The sequence below is a fragment of the Falco biarmicus genome, chromosome 6, assembly GCF_023638135.1.
Source record: "Falco biarmicus isolate bFalBia1 chromosome 6, bFalBia1.pri, whole genome shotgun sequence".
NCBI classification, from domain to species: Eukaryota; Metazoa; Chordata; class Aves; order Falconiformes; family Falconidae; genus Falco; species Falco biarmicus.
Genome location: NC_079293.1, coordinates 77,254,539 through 77,273,013, shown reverse-complemented (window position 1 = coordinate 77,273,013; position 18,475 = coordinate 77,254,539). Strand labels below are relative to the sequence as shown.

Below are 18,475 nucleotides of genomic sequence, written 5' to 3'. Positions count from 1 at the left end.
CCTGGATGTACAAGAGCTACTTTGAAACCGTTCCTACCAGCAGCAAAGAATAATCAGCACTTGTATAGACTATACTGCATCTTTGGAATTAAAACTGACTAGCAATGCAACTGGAATATAGTTTATCCCATTTCTTGATTAATACAGAAACTTTCTCTTTAAACCCTTCCCACAATAGCACTGTTCAGTCTCAGTGCTAAAAGGAGGAGGAATACAGGGGTAGTATGGATTTCTGCTAGGTACTACCACTTACTTTCTGGTTTCATAGCAGCTCAGTTGCCTGTAGCAATTCTTACCAGAAGGTGCTACCTAGAGCTAGGAGAAATGCATTTAGACCTAGATTTCCCCAACTGTAACAATATTCATGTATCAGATTACAGTGCTGCCATTGCACTTCAGTCAACATTTGCATTACCACCAAGATTTTACTTACCAGAAACCTTGGCACCTGGTTACGTATGGAGGAACTGAAAGCACATCAATCACACGCTGTATGACAAGAAGAATACAACAGAGCATATATTATTCTGTGCTAATCAGTTTTAGCATCTAGGAAAAAAACCCCACAACTTCACAGGTAGAGGACTGTATGGTTTGGTCTTACAGAGTCTGCCAGAGAGATAAAGGTATCTCAGTTGAGTCAAGCCTTTCCGTATGGATGATACAAAGCACCTCCCAGCAAGTCTGCCACCCTCTGAGGGTGGTAGCCTTTACTAGAAAAATTACAAGAACCTAACAAACTACTCTCTCCAATGTAGGAATTCAAGCATCCTCCCTTTTGCAGCATCTCTAAGCCAGGGTTCTACCCTGCAAAATGTTCACTTCATAGTTACTCATTGATACGGCCTCTTATTACATGTAATTACTTTGAATCTTCCAGCAAGATGAGAAAGTGACTTCTGTGTTCAGTCCAGATATCACTCTATTATATAAAGGCTAAAATCCAGTACACTGTCAGTAACGGTACAGATTTTTCACGGGGCCTGAGTCTCTTTCAAGTTCAGATTAATCCAGAGTAAAGCATTAGTAAGTTGTAACTAGTAATTTGAAAAGGGGGAAGAAAGAAGCAGAACAGGTTAGGTTTTGTATTGTGTTTTTAATCAGTACAATAGAATCCTCAGAGAAGAAGATACAAATCAGTAAAACTCCTACATGTCATTTTAAAAACTCAAGTGTATTTTTTAAAGTGGGCAGTTAAAGGTAACCCTTCCCTCTAAAGTCCACACTTGCATTCAGTTGGATCACTAGAAGGCAGTCTGGGGCTAATACCAAATCACACTGAATTTGAGCTCGTGAACAAGAAACCACATTGCATGCTGCCAGGTACCTCAGCTCTCTCACTTCAGATTATTAGTTCTTAACACTATCAAACTTGCAGAAAAAGGGCTTGGTAACTGCACTTCTCTTTTTGGGTTAGCATTAATAATTGAACCTCACATTCCCTTCCTGCTGAAATACAAGGTACCACTAAAGCTTTCTAAATCAAGTTAGTTTCTTTAACAGCAAGTTACTAGACTTGAGCATTAACAAGTTTCAAGAAAACCATTAGCACTGGTCTTCAGCATTGCTTTGCATCTATACAACTCAGTCACTACAGATAACAGATCTAATCTCAAAAAAGAAATTAACTTTTCCCTTTAAATTTCCGGCATTTAAAAAAAGAGCTTGGAAGCCTTGCTTGATGATTGCATGCCAAACTTTCAATTGTTGCTTTTTAGCACATCACAGCCTTCAAAAGATAATGATCTGCTGGTACACAGGGCAGAACCACCTTTATTACAAAACCACCTTCAGCAGAGTTTACACCTGAAAAGCTTCTCACAGGGTTTAGAAGCAGTAATTGTAGCACTAATTTTAATGCTACAGTCCGTGAAACTGGGTAATCCAAGGATTCTCAGAGTAAACTGACATCCTTGAGATAAGCAAGTAGTACCATCCCAACAGGAACTGTGGAACTAGAAATTTCAGAGCCATCTGCCCAGTGTTGTAACTGCTGAACCGCATAGTTTATTGCTCAAAATAGAAGCAATGCGCACCAATTCTTTCCTCGCTGACTTCTGTTTTCTCTCTGGCCAGTTTCTTGTTGTATTGTTGGCTTAGGGTGGAAACAGAAGTATTAGATCTTCTCTACACCCTCTATCCCCAAATTTAAGAACAACTTGGAACATACTGTCCAAACAGAACTAACTTTAACTCTCATAAAAAAACAGGTCCAAGAACACTAACAGTAGTCAACATGAAATTTAAACATTTATCATTTACAAGTGTTAAAATTCACTTAGTCTATCCTGGCTACTTCGTACTATGGAATTTCATTTTGAAAGTGTTCAAAGGCTTGAATGAAAAACTAAACATCCTTATTTTGTTAAGCATCTCTTCCAGCAGAAAGCCACATGTTCACCATTTTGTTCTAAAAGTATTTTTTACAGGACTACTGGTCAGGTAGCACACACACACACAAGTTAGCAAGATCTGGCTGTACAGTATTGTATACAGATACCATTAAAGTGCATCAAATAATGCCATCCAGTGCAAGTTCAAGCTCTTTTTCCTGAAATCACTATTTAGCAAGCGAGACCAGGCTTCCTACACCCTATCCGATTAAAGGATCGTCATCATCATATTGTAACTGAAGTCGGGAAAATGGCCGTGGGGGAGCTACTCTATTCTTTGAGATTATTATAATGCAGGTGAAAGTGGTCAGTATCATAAGAGCCCCAATAACTATCCCAATAGTTTCTGGAAGATTTATGCACCGCTGGTCAGTGAGCAAGCACTTGATGTTACTGAAAGTGCCATTGTGGGGCTGTGGTGTCAGTCCCAGGATGTGGCACATCATGGGGTAAATATCAACGTTGTTCATTGTGCTCTGCTTGTAACCCCGATGAAAAGCAGGCCCGCGAGCAGCCAGGAATGGATGCATGCTTGGGAGAGTGTTGTCATAACCATGGTCACCTACTGGAGAAATGCAAAGTTAAGGGTTAACATGGCAGTTTCTGTACTGTTTGAATAGCAAATATTCCACTCCCTCTCCTCCCCCACCCCCAGAAGGCATATATTTTAACCAAAGACTAATGCAGAACATAAAAGCAGCTGTTGGACCAAACACAGAAGGAACCCAGAGTTCCTTTCCTCTTCCTCAGTCCCCAGAAGTTTTTCTCATACCCATCTTCAGCCATGCTTCCCCTCACCCCATTATCTCTTTTCCTTTCAGTCATCAACATTTCTAGTTTTCCCCTTCCCACTCCTCAAGGATCACAATGCCTGTGACTGGCACACAAGCAAACATTTGTGGCTACAAGGTCACCGGTACTTGGACATTCGGTAGGTTTTTAAGAACCAGTTCATTTATTTTAAACTCCAGTTTATATTCCAGGTGGAGTACAAACAAGCTAAAAAGCAGCCATAGTAAAATTTCCTAATAACCTGCCTGAAAAATCTGTCCAAGATGCCAAAAATTTGTCATAGCACATGCGGCCCAGTATTTGACTGACTGTATTTAAGTTTTGAGTTAATTTCTTAGTAACAGTTTAACAAGTCTCCCTGAAAACTGTCTCCTTGGCTGCTTCCTTGAAGTTTCTGATGTGAAATATCAAGATTCCTATTGATTAGGTCATGCTCACCACTTCAGTATACTTTCAATATTCCTTTCTAATGTTTTCCACCATTCTGTTTGTTACACAAAGATACTACTGCACCACATCCTGTGTGTGTGTTTTAAAGCAAGTCCTTTTTCTGGATGACTTCCCCCCCCTTCTACTACTTGTTTTGAACAGAGCTCTTACAGCTCCCCTCTCCAGTGAAGTTTCCTCTCATCTCTGAAGCAGGAGGGCTGGTGTGTGCTAACATTGCCAGGAACAGCGTAGGTATTGGTACACTTGCCAATCATTATGCTACCACTTCATGAGGACAAGTACAAGAAACACTTATTAAATAGCCACCTAGGCTAAAACCTCCCCTGCCTGCTTCTGGGAAGCATTGGCTACCAAAATTGTTTTGAAAAGTGATTCACTTCAACTTATAACAATGCTGTTAGGTATAAATACACAGTTACTGGTTTTAGGTACATGAAATTGAATCTAACCGTAAGCAAGAAAGAGACCTCTATTAGACAACACACATGCTAAGTGTTGTCAGTTTGAAGATGATTGTAGCAAATCCGTGGGGAAATTAAAATACAAACATATCTTAAATTAATCCCAGTATTTTTATACAAATAATGAGAAAATTTGAATTTAAATGTGCAAAGGGTAGACAGTAAGAACAGCCAGACTGGGTGAAACAGTTTACACCACCCAGCATCCTGTCTCTGACAGCAGTCACCACAGGGAGCGTGGGAAGTAGCCAACAAGGTTAGCCCTGATACACCAACCAGCCTCAAGCTGCTGGCTCCTCAAGAAAATTCCTGCAAGTTGGTACATTTGTATTTAATTTCTACAAATGGATTTTTCTTTGAAGAATTTGTCCAATCACTTTCTGAATACACACACATATAATATACACACACATGCAGCCTTTGCCTGCAACCAAAATTACGGGTTACATTCTCTTATGATGATGATAATGAAATTATCTCTTAATTTCTTCTGTGACATATACTTTCATTTGACTGTTGCATTTTTTTCATTAAATTATACATGCCTCTTGTCTGCACAAAAAACCCCTGCATATGAAACACCTGGAAATATATATACATACATGTATGTATATGTACATATATATATACACCAATATACATATATATGTAATTTGACATTTATAGCATCTAGTAGGAAGAAAGTGCATAGCTTAGCAATGCACTGTGTGAAGTAACACCTATTTTGTTTCTTTTCTTTGAAACGTGCTATTTGCCCCTAACAGGAAGAACACTGGCTTTTTCACCTGTTACCGTTGTGCTGCTATTATTTTGAGTATTTCCTCCCACTTATTTTTGTTTCCTAGAGTATGTACAGTAACATTAGATGCTGTGTCTTGCAGTCTTCAAGTTATGCTCCCCTGTATGTATTTTATATACAAAAAATAGTTAAACAGTCTAATGGAAGCTTGAGACAGACTGCTAACTTGCCTGAGATAACTCTTAAAAGGGTTCCTCCTCAGGCTATTACATTGAACACAACAAAGCGTTTTAGCCAATGGATTATCCCGCCCATCTCTTCCTCTGTTAAAACACTCCAGGCTCAGGCTGACAATGTTCTGGAAAATGCTGAGATGTTCCTAAAGATGTGTATTTCTAGGGCTCCACTCACTAAACGAGGACCATTCTGCCAATGGCTGGAATGAAAACTAGACTGTTTACCAACACAAATCACCAAGAGCACAAATGAGGAAAACACACTTACATTTTGAAAGTGACTCATTTTGTACAATTGTCCAGCCTTCATCTGCAACCAGAATTATGGGTTGAATTCTCTTATTATGACGATAATGAAATCTCTCTGGAATTTCTTCTTTGAGATACACTTTCATGTGACTGCTGCACCTTTTCAGGAAGTTATACACATCTCTTTTGTCTGCCAAGAAAAAAAAAACCTGCATGTAAACCAGCTGTAAATTATGTCATGTTTACCACAATCATCTACCACCAAAGATGCATTTTTTTCAAAACAATTATTTTTTAAAAAGGCACACAGAAAAGATTTTTTCCAGTCCCTAATGAAACACTACATATATTGAGGTGGATTTTACTGTTTGCTCTCAATTTAAATCAGGCATCTCACAACTGTGGTTTTGGACCTACAATTCAACCTACCCTCTATGCTTGCAGGGGAGCAAGGCAAAATTCAAGCAGAGAAATCAAGATAAAGCAAGCACACACCAAAGTAGTCAATATTTTATCCAAACCAGTATTAAATTTTGTTACATTATAAATCACTTTTTTCATTAGAACTGCTTCAGTCTGGCCACAGTTGTGGAAACCGAGACCAGCAGTGTCATGATTTAGAGACATATCTGTCAGTAACTGCTCCACGACACAAAAATTGACTTCACAGTAAAGTTTCATTCACAGGAACAGAAGTGATCAAGGTAGGGTTTAGATTTTTACTTGGAAGTTTAGACAATGACATCGTTTATTCTGAATAAACACGAAGGTTTACTTCAGGCTCACTTTGAATTAGAACCATACAGGCTAAGTGAGCAACAAGCCAGTAGGCATACTAAGTGCCTATCTACCTTCTCAACAAGCTGGACCAGGACCATCTTTGCCACCCATAGCAACTTGACAAGAAACTCTCCTTGGCCTATTGATTACCAAAACAATTTGTAAACAAACATTATTTAGCTTGTTCATTAAATAATGTCAAAGTTCTGCAATATGACCTACACTGGTTTTGCAAAAGATGCGAACAGTCTATGATAGTGTGTACTTTTTAGTAGTAAGATGAACAAGATCTAATTCTTGGTGTATGACTTTAAAATAGCACAAACCAAAACATACTCTCCCTTGGCAGCACTGCAGCAACTGGAGTCTTGTCTATCAGAGTATAGTTATTGCGACCAATGCAGCTGTCCAGGATAATCAGCTTCTTTGCAGAACAGGATGCCATTCCATGATCACTTGTTATTATGATATTAATACTGTCCCACAAACCCAATGCCTTCAATTTATTAATAAGGAAACCAATATGATTATCCACTTCTTCTAATACTCTGCGCATGTTCTCAGTGTCATCTGGTCCATACTTGTGCCCACTTGCATCAGGTTCTTCCCAGTATAATGTAGCAAAGCTGACTACTGGATTAGAGCTGTTCAGCCACGCAACAATTTGCTCCACTCTCTCCTCAAACGTTACTGAAAAGTTATACTTCATAAAGAACTGAGGGGTCGTATCGTTGATTTTTACATCGGTACCAGGCCACATTGCAGCAGCACTTGCTCCATTTCCCTGCTGTTGATTTGTTACCCAAATTGGAACTGCCCCGTTCCACCAGAAGGGATCTGAATCATTGAACTGTGAGAACTTTTTCTTGGCATCTACGTCGTACATGTCATTAGCCACAATACCATGACTTTCTTCGTATAAACCTGTCACTATGGTATAATGGTTTGGGAAAGTCTTGGTGATAAAAGCATTTGTAACCTGTTTTACAAGCACACCATCCTCAATGAATTTCTGAAGATGAGGAAGGTTATAGGTTTCCAGGTAATCAGCCCTGAAGCCATCAAAGGACACGAGGAGTAGCCTGGCTACCGAATCACCAGTAGAGTGAGCACAACAGGCAACTATTCCAGAAAGAAATAATGTTAACATCGAGTTCATTGTTGACACTTCAAAGTATTTCCAGCAGGTAATCAGATGCACCTGAAAAAAATGAGGAGATAAGGCACATAACACAAAATATTAGACTAGAACCAGTTTAACTAGCTATACATTAGGTACATATCTTCCTTAGAGAGGTTAACTGCAAAGTAACTGGTGTAAACAACCACTGAAGTCAACAGTATTTCCCTACCGACTTCAGAAGCTTCTCATATATTGTCATCGTTTTTCATATATTGTCATAGGTTTTCATACATTAAAACAAATGAGCAATGAGATTTTTTTATTCCAGACTAAATGAAAGGAAGAATTGTTTTCTTTCTTTTAAGCAATTATTCCATCGTTCTGTGCATCTTGTTACAATCCTACATTCCATGACACTCAGTTTTTCCTCATGTTCAAGCACAAGCACCTGAACAATTCCAGCCTCACATTTAAGACTCCTCTGCAGCTCTCAATCCTTATTACACATCACTCTTCAGACCAGAAGTTTGTTTTCCACTGTAATTACAATTTTTCTTTTTCATCCCACCTTTCTTTTTCCACAGTTTCTACTCTCTCAAGTTGCTGGAAGACTTATGAACCTTTCAACGTTCCCATTTACTCATTGCTCACTCTATACATGGCACTGCCAGGAGTAACTTCTGTTTTCCTTCTAAGGTGTTGTACATCTACCTTAACAGTATTTAAACCTGTTCTTTACATATTGTATTTCTTTCTCACAAAAAAAAAAGGCGCATTAGTAACCTTAGCTATGAGGCAAGTATTTCTCACCAAGGAATTCATTACTATTACAAATGCAAGGCATGATTTGTAAGTGGGTTTTTTCCCCCACCCCCTAAACTTATGTGTGATGAGCACTTTGTTCAGGAAGGTAAAGAAGAATTCTTTAAGCCTTGAAGAAAGAGGAAGTGAAGCTCCAGGTTCCACAGAAATTTTTGCAATATTGTTAGACAGCGTATTTACTTCTCAGGAAGAACCTCGCTCCAGCAAATTTCTCCTTTATCTCACTTGCATAAACTAGGGTGACTCTAGGAGGAACAGCAGGAATCTTCCTTCCTAACTGTAGCGACACATTCTGGCCTGGCTCAACCCTTTCCCCCAAAGTCTTTAAAAACTGTGAGTGTATTCTATAAGCATAAGTCACTTTCATGTTAAGTTAAAGCTTTAGCAGTGAAAGGAACTCAAGAGCATAGGAAATCATCCCCCCCCTTCCCCTGCAGTCAAGTTAAAACGTCTATACAAGCGTTAGAAGAAAAGACTATCCCAACCAGCATTAAGGTATTCCCTGACACAAAGGATGTGTAACACACTGCGCCTTTACAGAGGGGGGAGGAATGAAAAAAGAAATTAAATGAGCGAGGGAAGCAGACAATCACCCGTTTCACGCTGCCAGGTGCTTTAAAAAGCAGAACCCGAGTGTTTCATAGTCCTAAGGCGTGAGACCACACCAGAAACTCCGAAACACTCCAAGGATGCTCAAGCGTTTCTGCTCTTACACTACCGCGGCCAACTCCAAGAGCCACCAGCATTCCAGCTACCTGCCCTCGAACCTCCTCCACCTTCCAGCCAGGTTTCCAGGTCTCCAGCGGCTCCGTCCGGCCAGGAACGCGTTACCCCGCCCGAGAGCCGGCGACAGCTGCGGCGGCGCCGCTCCCCTCACCCGGCGGGCAGGACGGGCCCGGCAGCGCGGGCAGGCACCGCCGCGGCACCGGCCTCGCCCGGGGGGGCCCGGCGGCGGCCAGCCCCGCCGCCTCGCCCGGCACAGCCGGGACCAGCTCCACGCCGCCCGCCGAGCCTTTCTCTTTTCCCCTCACACACCGCACGACGGGGGTGGGGTGGGGGCCGGAGTACGAAGCCCGAGCCCGGCGGAGAGGGGTGTCGCGCGGCCCGGGCTGTGCCAGGGCAGCCTCCTCACAGCTTCCCGCCGCGGGAGACCTCCCCGCCCGCCGCCGCCCCCTTCCACGCCGCGGTCCTGCCCCCAGCCCGCGGCCCGGGCCCGCTCCTGCCGCCAGCGCCGGGCAAGGCTCGGGTGCCGCCGGAGGTGACCGGCCGCGGCGGGGGCAGCACCGCGCCTGCGCACGCGCTGGCCGCGCGGCCCCAACTGCCACTGCCGGCGGCGGCGGCGCGGCCCTCGCGGGGGGAGGGGGGGCGCGGGAACGGGGGGGAGCTCGTCAGCGGGCCCGGTCTCCGCCGGATGCGATTGGCTGGGGGCCCGCTGGCGGGAGCTCCGATTGGCTTCAGTGGAGTGGGCGTGGCGCTGTGACGCGGCGGGCGGGGGAGCTGTGGGGGATCGAGGGGAGCTGGGGTGAGGGGTCTGGGGGGATGGAGGCGAGCAGAGCTGAGGGGAGGTGCGCTGGGGTGAGCCATGGGGGATCGAGGGGAGCTGGGGTGAGGGGTCTGGGGGGGATGGAGGCGAGCAGAGCTGAGGGGAGGTGCGCTGGGGTGAGCCATGGGGGATCGAGGGGAGCTGGGGTGAGGGGTCTGGGGGGGATGGAGGCGAGCAGAGCTGAGGGGAGGTGAGCTGGGGTGAGCCATGGGGGATCGAGGGGAGCTGGGGTGAGGGCAGGTAAGCTGAGGTGAGGTGAGCCATGGGGGATCGAGGGGGCTGAGGTGGGAGGAGCCATGGGGATCGAGGGGAGCAGAGCTGAGGGGAGGTGAGCTGAGGTGAGAGGGTGCTGTGGGGAGCTGAAGTGAGGGGGGGCTGTGGGGAGCCGAACTGAGGGGGGGCTGTGGGGAGCCATGGGGGATAGAGGGGAGCAAATCTGAGGGGAGGTGAGGGTGGCTGAAAGAAACTGAGATGAGGGTAGCAGAAATGAGGAGAGCTATAGGGAGCCATGGGGGGGCTGAGGGGAGGTGAGATGAGGGAGGCTGAGATGAGGGGAGTTGTAGGGAGCCGTGGAGGGCTGAGAGGAGCAGGGCTGTAGGGAGCTGAGGGGAGTGGGTCTGAGGGAGCTGTGACAGGCAGATGCTTCAAGCAGGAGGATGTGGTGTGTTGCAGGGGAGCATGGGTTTTTACGAGAGGCATGTTAGCCCCGAGAGACATGTTAGCCCCCCTGGGCTGGGATGCGAGTGGGTTGGTCCCCAAGGTGGGATGGTGAGGCTTGCTGGTAAGGGATCAGAGCTTGCTTCAGGTACGGGCTGTTTGCTGGGTCTACTGGCGTGGCCCATGGCTGCAGAAGGATGCCATGGGGTGAGGCGAGGTGAAGCTGTGACAGGGTGTGTTACTGGGTGTTGTCCTGTGTTTCCCTAGGATGCCCCCTGTAACGTGCCTCCTTTGCAGGTGTCTCAGCAGCCCCAGGCTGTGGCCTTTGCAAGGCAATGGTGGTTGTCAGTGTGATGTGACTACAAAATCTCCCAGTTCTCCATGACTCCTGCTCCCTTGTGGTCATGGAGCTCTGAAAGTTGTCTGTTCGTAATGTTTTCCTGTGTATGACCTTTTTGTGCTCCTCTGTGACAGCACTGGTTTACCCTAAAAGATGAAACACGTGCAGGAAAATTGTGAATGTGTTGTTGAATGTAAGTACTCAGAATACCACTGCTGCTTTTAGGAAGTCAGTGTGTAGTATGAAGGGCTGAGGTCTGGTTTGGGTCCTGGTATAAATTTGTTTCATAAATTAAGGCAAATATTTTACATTCCCTTGGTTTTCCTTTTTATTGTGAGAAGGGATTAGTAATTCTGCAAAACCTCTTTAAGTTACTGGTGCTGAGTAACAATGAAATCAGCTCTGTGTAAATAGAGCAAATTTGTCCTTTAATAGCACAGAGCAGGAGTCATTGCTCCGTTTTAAACCTCATCAGAACTGGAGAAAGACATGCTTATAGCTTCATGTTTGGCTTAAGCAGAGGATCTGAATTTCATTCTGTGTATCCTGCTAGTGTGTTTATTCTAAATGCTGTGTAGATTTGAGTTTGTTTCTTCCTAATGGCTTTCACATATGTATGATTTTGGCAGGTTGTGCTACCTGCGCATGCCAACTGTAGAGTGGCTCTAAAGATATGGTACAATAGGCTGCAAGGTGACAAGCCTCTGATTCACCTTGATTTATGGAATGTAGCAAAGCAAGTGATTGTAAAAGAGGAAAAACAAATTCCAGGTGAGCTAGATAAGACTTCTTGTAGCTATGTACATGTTGTATGTCAAGGTTTTTTTGTGGCCCCCCCTCCCCTTTTGTTTGGTTTTGTTACACTAATTCAGCTTTGTAAATATGCATGACAGTTGATCATGTGGGGAAGGGAAGTGTCCTTTATGAATTACTTTATTGTATTTCCTTCAAAATATTTATTACACAGAGTGAATTAGAGGTCAGGGGAATGCATAACAGGTGCAGTCTTTTAGCCAGTTCCATCAAATTACGATTGAGGCCTTGTTACAAACTCTATGCAGAGACACAAATTTTAAGCATCCAGGCTCTTTTGCTGACCTAGTTTGACAACATACTTACTCAGCTATTCAGTCCTAAAAGGTGTGAGTAATCTCTTGTTTACCCTCACCCATGTGCTTTGAAATTTCACCTATTCATGAGCCCAGCCTAATATAATGTGTTCAGTTTGACACATCATGAAGGCAGCATACCATGCAAGCTCTGGACTTTGAACTGGGCTGGCTAATATGTATCACGTATTTAATGCAGCACTTTGTTCCATATGCTTACAAGAAATGGGTGAGTTACCTGTATGCTTGTATTAAGAGGAGTAAAACTGGGAACTACCAAGATGTTTGCCTTTCACTGTTTTCATCTCTGCATTGTATCTCACTCCAAGTTTATCTGTATGGACTGCAGTTCTTCTAAGCACTAGACCATACTAAATCCTGTCAGAAGCTGTACAGATTTACTGCTGTAGTATAACTGAGCACTGCAGCTCAAAAACCATTACATGCATTTGTTTGTGTCAGTGGAATTTAGTGAATGACAGGAAGTAAAGGGTAGGCAACCCAAAATATTCTCAGTGTTTGGCTAGGTTTAGTAAAACACTTAAATTTCTAGATGGGAAACTGTACCCTCCTATTGACAGTGTTGTGGAGGGGAAGCAACTCCTTGTTTATTCAGATGAAAACTAGATGTTGCATATGAATAGTTCAGATACTTGTATTAAGTACTTAAGAAAAAGCAGGGCATTTTCATTACTTAGAGTTAAAATAACTTCGTGTTGAAAGAGAAACATTTTCCTGTATTTTTCCATTTTTTCCCCCTCAGTTTTGTCCATCTGACAAAAATCTCTGTGATCATTTTTGCTGAGTAGGTTTTTTACCTGTCATTTACTGTGTTTTGATGCATCTTTATATCGTTGAGATGAAGAAAAATAGCAAGGTTTTTCATAAAACCATAAAAGGGCTGGGTGACTAACAGCTGTTAAACTGTATTAGACTTTAAGCTTTTATTGCCCATTTAATCTGAAGAATAGGTTGTATATGGAGTCTATAAACGAAACAGGGCTCTCAGCCATGCTGTTTCTCAAGCTGGCTGTGGAACGCTATCCCTTAGGCTGCATGACAGGGTGACACAGGGTAGTGTGGTGTTTCTGCCTTCTCTATTTCAGTTACTAGAGCCTCTACTGTAAACAAGCTTGAAGCCAGGTTGCTGGGCTTTCTATGGGTGCTTAGTTTCAGAGGTAAACAAGGCTGGTGAAATGATGCCAAATTTTACAGGCAAATGAAAATCTTTTCCTTGAAGCACTTTAGTGAACAAAAAGTCAATATTTCTTAGGCATTTGGGTATTCTAATGGAGTTTCCAAATGGAGTTGGAGAGCAAACCAAACAGTTTTGTACGAGGACCTGGAAGACCACAAATAAAGGGCTTTGAAACATCCAAATCAGGAATAATTGTTTAAGCCCTGCAGCAGGTAAAGCAGGTTTTCAAATGTCTGTTGACATATAACTGCTTCCGGTATTTTTAACAACTAAAAGCTGTTGATAACGTGCAAGTTGAGTGTCCTGTACAAAATAATTTTCTATTGTTTGTCTAGTTCCCAGTGGAGAAGTGTCTGTCTTATGCGGAGTTAAATTTACTAATATGTTGGCTTTAAATATGCCTTTTATGTAGTCAGTAGCAAAGCAAAATCTGGGTGAAGGTGAATGACAATTATTACAGCGCGGCCCTGAATTTACAATCCAGCCCCTCAAGGCTACAGAATACAGGTCAGCATTAGCTGAGCAACGAAGGGATTTCTGCAGGTCTGCTTCAAGGATGTGCTGACTCCTGTGTGAAATGGTGTGATGATCAAAATCTACCAAACCACAGTCTTCTGAAATGTTTTGTGTTTTTTTTTTCTTCTTAATTTTGTTTTCCTTACTAAGTCTTAAATTCAATGCAGAAACTGCTGTGGCTTTGCATGTCAACAGTTAAGATGAAACTGAGCTGAAGCATGTGTTTCAGAAGATGAACAAACTACGTATGCACACATACAATACAGATAAAATTGTCAGCATACCTGTGTGACTTCTTGTCCTTCATAAGGTATGTCCTTCATAGCAGCGTGGTTCCAGTGATCTGCTTGGGTGCCCAAAGGGGACCACCCAAAGGCTGGAGCAAAACAGGGCCATACTGAACAATCCTTGTTGCTCCTTCTCACAAAATCATTTCTATTTTGAAAAACTGTGGGGATCTGCTCATGCTCGGACCTCTAAAGAATGCTGGTTTTCACAGTCTGTTCCTGTTATGCAGGCCTGTGAGTCTTAATGGCTGTAGGAAAAACTGGGTAGAGGAACCTGGGTCTCTCATTCTTATAGAGAGCACAGAGCCAAAACAGAAGCATGCCCTACACAGAGATTTCCCAAAAGATCTGAATATGGCATAAAGGTCTTATCCTCATGTTGTTTACTGCAAGATTGGCAATGAATAAAGCATTACTGTTTATGAACTGTGAAGAGATGAGGTGCTGCTAATGATGTAGGTAAAAGTTGAGGCTGGAAATGGTGCAAGGAAGTTTATTTGTTGTTGATTTCATCCAGGTATTTAGTGCAGTCAGGAGTGAAAAAGAAGTGGTACAATTTTATTGCAATTCTGTTGTAATATGTCTATAAACCATAAACAGTCTTTCTCCCAGAGCCTACAGTGTAGTTTTGATAATGTACTTGAATTACAGGTTGCAAAGCTTTGGAAATGTTTGAGCTTTACAAAGAAAAAAAAGTTAATTTTGTAAAATTAGCATCCTGAATGGCCAGGAACATTGATGGTTTTTGCATTGAGTGCTCGTAAGTGCAGATGACCCTATAGTGCTTGGATTTGATGATCTTAAAGGTCTTTTCCAGCCTAAATGAGTCTTATGATTCTATGAAATTAAGTGCGGTCAAATTTACTCGAGGGCTTTATCACTACTGCAGGAGTGGAGTCTGGATCTCAGAGCTGAATGTTACTTTTCTTTGCTTTTGGGGGGGGGGGGGAAGAGGAAGGGAGAACTTGGGTAACTCACATTTCTGACTAATGAAATCCAGATCAACTACATTAAATAATACTCATACATTATGCTCTTATTCCTTATTTTACCTGTGCTGTTTTGTACCCTCCAGCAGGCGGTGCTGCATCCTGCTAATGTCTTCTTCATGGAGGAAAAAACAAAATCAGTCATTTGATTTAATTCCGTGCAACTGGACTTTGCTCTTTGTTTTGTGTCATGAGTGTGTCTGTGTTCTTTTCTTCCTCAAGTTTTTTGCCAGCAGAGTTACTAAGGAGGGAATTTTTATGATCCCAGCATATTTGATCTTGCAAGCACTCTGTAAGAAGAGGTTGAACATCGGTGGGAGTTGCTTATCAAGGCCGTGCTCAGAGCAAGTTGAACAGACACAGGCAGAAATACACTTGTATTTCTACAAAATGTGAAGAAATGCAAGTTTTTTCTTAAAAGTAAAAAATATTCTTAAGAATGTTAAACTTACAAAAGTTTCTAGTTGGCTCATTGGTTTTCCCCTTTCTTGAGCTTTAGTAGTTTAAGCTCATGATTTTAAATCAGTCTTACGATTAGCCTAATATTGAATCAACTGGTCTTGAATGCTAGAAGTTTTCAATACAGATTACACAGCACACATTTCAGAATCTCTTATTTAGGATTTCCATGTGAAGTATTGTGGCTGAGTTGCATACAGAAAATGTAAAGAGGAGGTATACTCCATTGTGTTTGCTGATAGACCACTTGTGCCAGGCAAGAATTTGTGGGTAATAATAGTTGAAATTAGGCCTTGATATAGGTTACTATCCTTTAAGTCCTTGAGTTGCATCAGTCCAGAAATGCATCATGAGCTAAGAGATCTCATTGATCTCTGATACTTGCCTGCGTTTTTGTACTTTATTGCTGGTTTCATGTAGGGAGTTGGAATTGTGCTGTAGTGTTTTTCCTCACTGTTACAGTGATTAGACTTGGTTGTGGCTGTAATTTTGGCACTGCTGGGGTTATCTAGAAGCCTCAGAAGGTGAATCCAAGTTTAGTAAGCTGAAGTATTGATTTGGTTTTGATATTTAATTTTATTAGTAGTCTTAAATGTTCAGTATAAGAACACTGACAATAAACTACAATCATACATCTCAGGCAGGCAGGACCTGCTACTCTGCCATGTGAAACAGCCTGTGTTCCCCTGCTTGTTCTGTTTGTGGGTAGCTGGAGTTAAAATCTTTCTCTTTAACCCCTCTTCTGTGTTTCTTCTAGAAATCCAACCTGGCTGTGGCAGTTACCTCTCAGGAAGTTACAAGGATGGGTCAGGAGGAAAACACCTTTGTTTTTCCTTTGGCTCAAACCCAAAAGGTTAAATATCATTAGATTCTGAGAAATTCTGTAGTAATCTGCATAATCCAGATGCAGTAAATATATAGATAAAAAGTCTTTCGTCACTAAGGTCTGACGTTCTCATAACTTTGATAAATGTAGATTTTGATCTTTAATGAGTTTCAGCTCTGTTGTTTTCAGATGCTCTAGAATATGTATCTGTCTTTAAAAGGGCAGTTAATTTTGTGCTAAAGCTGAAGATATTCATCTGCTTCAGAGTTTTGTCTGTCTCTCCTCTTTTTAGAGAAAAGGAACCGTATAGACAAGGTGGCTAAATAGATTGCTAAAGTCAAGTGGCATTAACCCAACTTTGGCAGTTTGGGCCTGTGTGTTATGACATGGAGATATATAAACTAGATGTGATTATAAGCAAGTGATATATTAAGTAAACATAATAGTTGTTAATGCTTATTCAGTGCTTTCTTTTCCTAGATTCCAGGGCAGCTCACAAGACTTTATACAGTTTTTGGCCCTAGTTTATAGGTGAGAGGATGAAGTCACTAAATGTGAAATGAGTGGTTCAAGGTCCCTAAGTGAACCGGTGGCAAAACTGAAAAGAGTTCAGGTTTGATGCATTTTCCTCGTGGCTATACCATTTTATAATATTTTTCTTTTCTTTGTATTTTTTTATAAGTGATCATCATTCATTGATGGTGGTGTGAGTAACAACTGAAACATTGCAAATGATTGCTTGTATTGTTGAGGCAATTTTGCCTTGCTTTTCCTTGAAGCTAGGCTTTTGTGTGTTGAAAATATGAGTGAGTGGGTAAATCTTGTATTTCTACATCTTCACACAAAAGGTACATAAGATTTCCAGTAAAACCATTTTTGACTTCCTGTGAAAGAATACATATATTTTTTACCATAGCGTTCTAGTACTGGTAAGTGTTTCAGCTTTTTTTCACTGTATTTGGCCAGACTGTATCTGGAGGAACAAGTGATTACAGCTCCTAAGATATGGTTACCAGCAGTCAGATCAACAAAGGGGTTAAAAATTGAGACAGCCCTATCTTTTACTTCAGTGGAAGTGTAGCTGTTTATTTAAAGCTCTCAGTAAATGATTGTTGGAGATCTGCCATTCACAGCAGAGCATTCAGAAAGCATACCACAGACTCTGCTTCCTCCTGAAGAGCATTTGTCTGTCAACATTTCACTTTAATTGTAGTCTTTTAAGGTACCAGAAGGCAGGCAAAACTCACCGGCCAGCAGTCATGGAAGATCAGGTCTTTACCAATGTTTATCAGAATGTTGACACTACCAGTATCTATGAGATTCCAGACACTGAGGAAGACAAAGGGGATAATCTTTATGATCATGTCCATGAAGAACCAGCATCTCCTTGTTCCATCACTACTATCCCAGAGAGCATGGATAGTAGTCAAGAGAGTTCAGAAGATAGCTGTAGTAATTCTGTGGCCTCTCAGCATGGGGCTGATGGGGAGGATGGTTCTTCTTCATCTCACCATGGTGCTGAAGAAGACCATTCATACCAGGAGATGGATCTGATGAGTCCAACTCTGGAAGATAAACATGCAGAGGACATGATGTTTGAGAGCAACATTCATTTTCCTCTGGATTTCCAGTTGCGTCGGAGCCCAAACACCTCTTCCAACTCTTTAACTTCCCGCAAGTTCCCTCTTAACAATAACTTTGGAGAGACTGACAACTTTCAGCAAGATTGCGAGATTTTCATGTTTGTAAAGGTAAGAGCTTGGGTGTTTCTAAGAATGCACTGGTTTTAAATGCCAAATCAATGCATGTGTCCTCCAAATCAGTAAAATACGAATACCCACTGCTTTGTTCCCAACTCTGCTGCCTGCGTGCTGCAGGGGACCAGTCCATTCACTTCCCTCTTACAGCTTAAGTCACAGAAAGAGAAGGTTTGTGTTGTACGGAGATGCCTGGGATTTCTTCACTTCAAGTAGGAGTATGAGTGTGGTGAAGGTATTCTGATTGTTACTGCAGTTCATGTATTCTGTGAAATCTCCCTGCTGTTACAGCTAGACTACTACTGCCTGAACTGGTTAGTTAAGCTAGTTCAGTTATCCCTGCGTTTCACTATCTATCTAGTACCTGACAGCTCAAAAGTGAAAGTTATTAATTCTATGAAGAAAACTAAATATATAGTTTAAACAATGGCAACAAAATTTGCACAAATGCTCATCCCTGAAAGAGGTCTTTCTTTTACTTCTTTCAATGTTTAGATTAATGTATTTCTGTGACAATTTTAACATGTACTTTTCATAAATTTCAAGTTAGGTATAAATTACTGAGGGGACTTTCACACTTTCTCTGACCCTGTAAAGTCTTACTTGAATTTCTAAACCATAAACACCTGTGTTCTTAAATAAACACTGTACTTCCCTTCATAAAATCTCTTGTATTCAACTATTCTCAATATTTATTAGGCTGTAAGACAGACCTGACAGTTCCTGCTTTTTAACTACATAACTGATAA

At 42.0% G+C, this 18,475-nt stretch overlaps 2 protein-coding genes across 4 annotated transcripts in view; one reads left to right on the top strand and one right to left on the bottom strand.

The window, feature by feature from the left end:
* Nucleotides 1-1,076: 1,076 nt before the first annotated feature.
* Nucleotides 1,077-9,390, bottom strand: ENPP4 (ectonucleotide pyrophosphatase/phosphodiesterase 4). 2 transcript variants are annotated; one of them, XM_056343218.1, is made up of 4 exons: nucleotides 8,801-9,390; nucleotides 6,437-7,301; nucleotides 5,340-5,510; nucleotides 1,077-2,955 (listed from the first exon to the last, which is right to left on the bottom strand). In XM_056343218.1, the coding sequence occupies exons 2-4, from the start codon at nucleotides 7,257-7,259 to the stop codon at nucleotides 2,594-2,596; spliced, it is 1,356 nt and encodes a 451-aa protein (XP_056199193.1). In that variant the 5' UTR covers nucleotides 7,260-7,301; nucleotides 8,801-9,390; the 3' UTR covers nucleotides 1,077-2,593. The 2 variants fall into 2 exon arrangements, with proteins under 2 accessions (XP_056199193.1, XP_056199192.1); XM_056343217.1 differs by having other exon boundaries at nucleotides 1,077-2,958; nucleotides 8,801-9,389.
* Nucleotides 9,391-10,301: 911 nt separating this feature from the next.
* CLIC5 (chloride intracellular channel 5) overlaps nucleotides 10,302-18,475 on the top strand; it is a 93,863-nt gene continuing 85,689 nt past the window's right edge. Inside the window, exons 1-2 of one of the 2 annotated variants that reach the window (XM_056343903.1) lie at nucleotides 10,302-10,778; nucleotides 11,215-17,720. In XM_056343903.1, the coding sequence (XP_056199878.1) occupies nucleotides 17,229-17,720 (492 nt within the window). In that variant the 5' untranslated portion in view covers nucleotides 10,302-10,778; nucleotides 11,215-17,228. Of the gene's footprint in view, nucleotides 17,721-18,475 lie in introns of both variants that reach the window. The other variant, XM_056343902.1, reaches the window with a different exon arrangement.

What these genes read in the sequence shown, in the direction of transcription:
- ENPP4 (XM_056343217.1), bottom strand. Translation starts at nt 7,259, where the DNA reads ATGAACTCGATGTTAACATTATTTCTTTCTGGAATAGTTGCCTGTTGT. An exon ending in TGCAGTGCTGCCAAGGGAGA is followed by an intron (nt 5,511 to 6,436) that starts GTATGTTTTGGT and finishes TTTTCTTGGCAG; the next exon opens with ACAAAAGAGATGTGTATAAC. An exon ending in AAATGAGTCACTTTCAAAAT is followed by an intron (nt 2,959 to 5,339) that starts GTAAGTGTGTTT and finishes GCATTTCTCCAG; the next exon opens with TAGGTGACCATGGTTATGAC.